The following is a 7,296-nucleotide window of genomic DNA, read 5'->3' as shown; positions in this document are numbered from 1 at the left end:
ATATGGTATACCAGGGCTAAGAATCAGTTTCAACACCTCATTAGTTGCTATTGCAGGTAACACTGTTATCACTTTCTCAATATCCCACCACTTGGTATGAGGGTCAATTAAACTATCCATAGTTGCATTGCTATTAGTGATCTCCTCTTCTCTCATACTGTTAGCTAGTTTCGTGTAACCAAGAATCTAATAGTCCCTCCATAGATTAATTGACATACTAGTGCCCACTCTCCATCTACACCCCAATGCCATATGCTTTTTGGCTTCCAATATCGCCTTCCATACAAAAGAGGGATTAGAACCCAGTTTAGAATCCAAAAACTAATCCCTTGGGAAGGACTTGGCTTACTTTAAAATTGGGTTTAGTCCAATAACACTAAAATACCCCTATTAAAATAATTTTTTACTTTAAAAATATTTGGAGGATTTTAGAATACTCTACTTGATTTAAAAACCATTCACTAAATTTAAAAGCAAAGACTCGAGATTTAAAACGTATAAACGAGACTCATGACTAATCGAAAAGAAAAAGAGTGCTTGGTCACGACAACATAACATTTTCCTAAGCAAAAATTGAGACTGAATTGAGCTTAAAGCCTTAAATCGTACATGTTTGACGAGTGGGCAGGCAATGCATGCATGCTATCTTCTCTGTCTGCGCCACAATACTTACAGATAGGGTTGTAAATGAACCAGCATGTTTGATTGCCCGTTCGATACTAAAGCTTGCTCGTAAAAACAAATACCCGCTCGATTAGTAAATGATACATACCCGACAAAGCTCGACTCGACTTGATTAAACTTCATTCATATATTGATAAATATATAGATATACCTATGTATATATACATATATATGTATTAGCTAATAATATAAGCATAACACTTTTATAATTAAATATATAATATGTAACCTAATTATTTATGTTTATATATTGAATATACTTCATAGCTATATTTTATAATTTGTACAATAATTAGTTGATAAGATTTAATAATTTCATATACTAGTAAGAACCATATATGAAATAGATATATACTATCATATTATGTGTATGTATTAATAATATATGTAGGCATATAATATATTGTTATTATGGATAAATATCAACTAATTAGATATTAATTATTTATAAACTTTTAAAATTATATAATTCAATAGAGGTTCTAATCGTTAACTATACAAATTCAATATTAAATCTTTTATTTTTTTTATTTATATAATTTATTAATTATTAAATTTTATTTAAAAAATAAAAATAAAAATAAACAATTCGAAATCAAACTCGTATGTGAGACGAGTTCAGACTCAAATATTTTGAATGGAGTCGAGCTTGGCAAGGCTATGCTCGGCCCAATTACAGCCTTACTCGTAGACATCATTAAATTCTTAATTTATTTGAAAGGATTGGGTTCATGAAGTTGAAACTATTGAATAATAATCGAGAAATATTATATTATTATCTACATATTTGTGCGTGCACATAAAAAAAAATTAGAAAAAGAAAGTTCCAACTCTTTTGGTCATTCAATGTATGTATTTTGTCCGTTTTGTGCATATCCTGCCGGCTCCTTCTACGAAGGGTTGCACCAATGCACACTTCTGTTGTTTTCTTAATATTTCAAAAAAAAAAAAAACAAGAAATATACTATTGATGTATTTCATCAGTACAACCATCGGTCCCTTTATATTTCGGAATCTTTAACAAAGAAGGAAAAACAAGTGACTGGGTGGATAATTTGGTCGGAATGTCACAAAAACAACAGTAAAATACTAGAAACATTTTTTGTGGCTGTTTTGTTAGGTCAGCTGCGATTTGATCGGTCAGTCAAGACAAAATAGGTTTGGAGGGTAGAAGTATGATGGACGATCTTCACAATGGTGGTAGATGGCTGCGCTGTGAAGCAAAGTCTTACTTGTTTGGTGAAGTCATTCATCCTGGGTGGAAGATATAATTCCAATGGAAATATGAACAACAGTAAATTGTTTCAAACTGTTTATAAAACCTGAACCACACATACAACCTTTTTCACTGTTTTCTGAAGAACCCTACTTCACCTTTTCTATAAGAAAAGTTTCCTCCTGGTACCCAAGTTTAGAGAATAAGTGGAAAACAAAAAGAGGATGGCTGAAGAGCAGAGTGTTCAGATTCCGAGAGTGAAGCTTGGGAGTCAGGGATTTGAGGTAAAAACCCTTTCAATTTGTTGATTTTACTCTTCATTTTCAATATGGGAAATCGAAATATAAGCGCAGCATTTTGTTTGTTAATTTGATTTGTTTTTCGTAGTCTTTTGTTAAGCCTTTTTATCGAAAATAAAAAATGGCTCAAAAGTAAGTGATAGTTGTCCAACCTCATGGAGTACAACTGAAGAAACATGAAATTCAGGTAAAACCTAGCTCAATGCTTGACTTCCCCCAGTAATGGCATCAAGAAATTCCAAGTTTCCAGATTATATATATTTTGTTTATGTCTCTTCCATGTAGTTTATGTATTGTTCAAGTGCAGGATCTTTCGTGTCTACCTATTTTCTTATGTAGAGCTTGAAAGGAAAAACAGATAAGCAATTTATCTCCTTTTTATGCATATCTATGGTTTATATGCAAGTGGGCTACATCCTTTGAATTGATAGATAAAAAAGTTCAATTTTTTTTGTCCGACTTCAGGGATTCAGAGGTGTTTTTTTTTTATTTTAACAAGGGGGGCGGGGGATTCAGAAGTGTTTTATTTTTTTGATAAGTAAATAAGAATCTTTATTAAATAGAATGAAACTAGGCAATGCCCAAGTACACAGGAAATCAGAAGTGTTTTAACTAGACAACGAATCAAAGGATGAAAAATTAATTAAAAACTATGATCTCTCTCCCCCCCTCCCCGGTAATACATTATTCTGCTGCATCGTCGGTGCTGATCTATTCTACAACCTGTGGTAATGTTAAATGCTTCTCGTGATTCTGTAATTACTTATTTTTGCCTGAATGAAAATGATAATAAATATATATATATATATATATCAGAGGCCTTGATTGTGTCCCATAATTCAAGTCTTTTTTCCTATTCGCATTTTCCCCTTTGGAATGTGGAGAAAGAATTTAGAAATGGTTTTGCCGGATTCCCTTCCCAAAAGAGAGATGCTTTTGTTACTAATATACTTTTTAAGTTGCATTCTAATTTGCCTTCCAGGTTTCAAAACTGGGGTTTGGCTGTATGGGGCTTTCCGGAATCTACAATGATCCTGTCCCCGAAGAGGTTGGCATATCAATCATCAAGTATGCATTCACTAAAGGAATCACATTCTTTGATACGGCTGACGTGTATGGAGCAAATGCTAATGAAGTTTTGGTGGGAAAGGTAAATGCACCTGCAAATGATATTTTACAGGGTTATTCATATTCAATCTTGCTAGCTCCAATACAGATTCCTTTTCTCATTTATTTATGCAACTCTTTGTAGAAACGATAACCGATTAAGAAAGCAGGATAATGTATAAGCCTTTTCTCTTTATGACAAATAAAATGGAAAAAGAAATGAATGAATATGAAGTGTCTCATAGTTGTGGATTTAATATCTTGTTTCTCTAATATCAAGGAATCAGAAGTTTGCTCATTTGTAGGAAATCAGTCTCCCAAACTGTAAGAAGGATGCTATTGTCTTACCCTTTGGAAGAATCTCTAAGTTGTTATCTAAATAGATCAGTCTCCTGTGCATGAAAAATATGGAACAATGGTGATGGAGTTCTGAAGAACTATTTTGCCATGCATAATTCTCCATATTAATTGACACGAAGTATATACTTTTTGGAAATATTGGACAAAATCATCTCTTCCTACTGAAGCTTTTGCCACAGACATTTTCATTATGCTAGGTTTCGTATAAATATAAAATCCAAGGAACATAGATTGAGATTTATCCATTTAGGCTTGATTTCATATAGCGTAAATCAAGTTTATCTAAGTATCTTCTGCTCAGAAATAAAACTTACTATCATGATGGTGACAGCAAAACATGAGAGTTCTTGCAGTTGTGCCCCTTCTAATTGTTCTAGCATCTGGGGCTTTTAAGCTGTGTTTTTGTGGTGCAACAGAATATAAGAAAGCCAAACTTTTAACCCCTAGGGGTTTGCTCAAGTGGTAAAGGCCTTGTTCTGGGCAGTATGCTCCCTCCAAGTTTAAGGTTCGAATCCTCTTGTATGCAAACAATTTCTAAGGGCCATTAGACTGGGGAAACTCCCCCTTGAATTACCTAAGGTGCACTTGTAGAAAACTCCTTGTCAAGGGCCTATGCACCCTTGAGATTAGACGGGACTTTGTTCTCGGACACCCGGTGCCAATAAAAAAAAAAGGCAAATTTTTATTTGGAAAAATTAGGAAAGAAAAGTGTAATGTATAAGATGATCAATTCAACCTATACTCTCACTTAAAATCTGTTTTTTTTTCTATTTATAATGGAAACAGAAACTATGTGACTAGACACTTAACCATAACATGCAGTGATTGTTAGTGACTTCTGTAGTTGCTCAACAGCTGAGTTGTAACACCCCGTTCCCGAAAAGACATTTTAGAATTTTCGAGGAGTCAGTGTGCTACTACTAAACTTAAATATAAAAAGTTTTTCCTTTTTAACAACGCGCCAGATACGAAAGAATTTCCATAAAATAACAAATTTCAATAAATACTGAAAATTTAAAATAAAGTCTGCGGAAGCATTTATTAAAAAAAAATACAGAAGTCTTATGTGCTTATCAAAATAATTTATTTAAACCATAGAAATAATCATAGCAAAATCTGTCTAGGTCTCAGCCTTGTCTCCCGGAGTCAAGTCCTGTCCTGCAGTCTCATCTTCATAAATGTCATCACCTGGGGGGTTTAAAAACATGAAAAACAAACTAAAATGAGTCGAATACTCAATAAGCAACACATCATACAGTAAACATAATAAACATAAGGTGTCTTGAAAAGCGTGCATATTCATAAATACATGCATAAAAATCATGAGCATGAACATTAACTTATCTTTCACTTATCATAGGCCGTTACCCACTGTTGACCCCCGTGAGTTAGGGTTAGCGAATCTAAAAAGATTCCGATTCCGCCCGTGGCCGCGGGTTGTGGAATCCATACATAAGGAAGACAATACTGGGTGCACTACCAGCATGCACGACCTGGCAATGCAATATGCCCATAACATAGGTACCGTTTTCATATCATAACATAGGCCGTTATATGTTTTATCAAATCATACTTGCATACTTGTTATTTCATAGATTTCAAAAGAAATCACATACATACTTGTCATATCGTATCATAGATTTCAAACGAAATCGCATTCTTTCATAAACGTCGTGATACATGTTTCATCGTATAAAATCATGATTTTTCATAAATATTTTATGAAATAACTCTCTCATAAAATCATGCATTTCCTAAATAATTTTATGAATAATCTTTCACATAAAATCATGCATTTTATAAATAATTTTATGAATAATCTTTCACATAAAATCATGACTTTTTCATAATTTTATCATATTTTGGGTACGTAAAAAGGGGTTTCCAATAAAGGGCATACATGCATAATATCTTTTATAAAAAGACAAACAGATCACTGTACATACGCGTAAGGATATGATCATGCTACTTACCTCGTAGCGCTAATCCAATATTTCCGGGCGCGACTGATTTCCTATAAGATAGACACGTAGTTTACGTAAATTTCTACTTAAAGACATACCTCTTAATTAAACTAGAAATTCCAACTTAATCTATATTTTTCATTAACTTTGATCTTTCAAACTCTAAAATCACATTGACTCCATAATATTGACATCAATTCTGTATATCTAGAGTTTATATGCCGAACTTAAAAATACAACTCTATCACTATGATACAAATCTAATTAACCTCAAGTCCAATAAAAATATAAGTCTATTTAAAGATCATTAGAATTTTGTAAGAGTTGAAATCTAGCCCATAAATATAATACTGTACTACCTGAGTCCAAACAAAAAATGAAAATAAGCCCATCTCACCCTCATACGGGCCTAAGGCCCAAGGCCCATCAGAAACTAAGGGTTCTTCCTAGAACCCGAAACATGGCTAACCAAAACCAAGGCAAAAACAGAGTTGAGACTGACTCTGCGATGGTCCGAAACTCACCGAGGGATGAAGAAGCTCACTGCGATGGTAGTCTGGGCGGCTGGCAGGGGGGTCACGACGGCGCAACCGAAGGCTCCACTGAGTATGGTGGTGCAATGCAGTGAGAGAAAGAGAGAGAGTTTAGAGAGAGAGAATTCTGCTAAACCGAAAACAACCGAGAGAGAGTGGAGGCTAGCGACGGTCGTGGGTTTACCGGAAGGGAGTGGGCTCGACGGAGTTCGGCTGGTCGGTACTTTCTGTGCCGTGGGAGAGGTGGTTCGGTGTCTCTTACGGTGGCTACTGTGGAGAAGGTGACTGCATGCTCCGTTTCGGACGTGCAAAAACAGTGGTGCGTCCGGGGCTGCTACGGCGTGCTTTGGCGGCTAAGGGTGGTCCGATGAATTCTATGGTGGTCAGTGGTGGTGTCGGCGAGTTCTGTGGCTGAGGGTGGCCGGGCTGTGGCTTACGGTCGAAGAGCTCAGTGCTCTGTTTTTGAGTGTGGAAAACAGAGGCGTCGCAAGTGGTTGCCGTGCTTGTGCAGTGGCGCACGTGAAGGCTTGGCTGCGTGACGATGGTGGAGGGCAGCGACGAGGGCTTGATGTCTGGGTTTGCGTGGGGATAACGTGAGTTTGCTGTGTGAAGAAATCGACGCAGACCAACTCGGCAAGTGAGGTTATTTCTATGGTTTACGGTGGTCGACACGGAGAAGGTCTTGGGTGCAACTGGCCAGTGTGTGGACGAACTGTGGGGAGGAGGTCCGTGAAAGGTGCTCCGTGTGCGTGAGTGTATAAATAAATACAGTGTCGTGCAAGCGGAGGAAAAGAAAGGAGCCGTGCATGCGTACGTTGATGCGCGATGGGAAGACTCACGATGGGGCAATGGGGCTTGCATCCGTATGAATATATGTTTCAGAACCTAGAAGAAAACCCTAGAAAAAAAAGAGACGTGCGAGTGCATGTGCATGTGATGTGAGTGGATTAGATTTCGCGTTTGAAATTCAAAATAGAAGAAAAAAATCCGGCAAGAGGAGTTGTATTAACAAGAGGATTAAGGGTTGGACAGAAATAATAATAATAATAATAATAATAATAATAATAATAATAATAATAATAATAATAATAATAATAATAATAATAATAATAATAATAATAATAATAATAATA

At 35.7% G+C, this 7,296-nt stretch overlaps 1 protein-coding gene across 1 annotated transcript; it reads left to right on the top strand.

Annotated features, from left to right (window-relative positions):
• Positions 1 to 1,848: 1,848 nt before the first annotated feature.
• LOC118349824 (probable aldo-keto reductase 1) lies at positions 1,849 to 3,534 on the top strand. Its single transcript, XM_035695381.1, has 2 exons — positions 1,849 to 2,184; positions 3,182 to 3,534. Exons 1-2 carry the CDS (start codon positions 2,125 to 2,127, stop codon positions 3,449 to 3,451), a joined length of 330 nt encoding a protein of 109 aa, XP_035551274.1. The 5' UTR covers positions 1,849 to 2,124; the 3' UTR covers positions 3,452 to 3,534.
• The last annotated feature ends 3,762 nt before the right edge of the window (positions 3,535 to 7,296 follow it).

Source organism: Juglans regia, chromosome 11 (genome assembly GCF_001411555.2).
Source record: "Juglans regia cultivar Chandler chromosome 11, Walnut 2.0, whole genome shotgun sequence".
In the NCBI taxonomy this organism is placed as follows: Eukaryota; Viridiplantae; Streptophyta; class Magnoliopsida; order Fagales; family Juglandaceae; genus Juglans; species Juglans regia.
The sequence above is the reverse complement of the archived record's forward strand: the minus strand, read 5'-3'. Positions and strand labels throughout refer to the sequence as shown.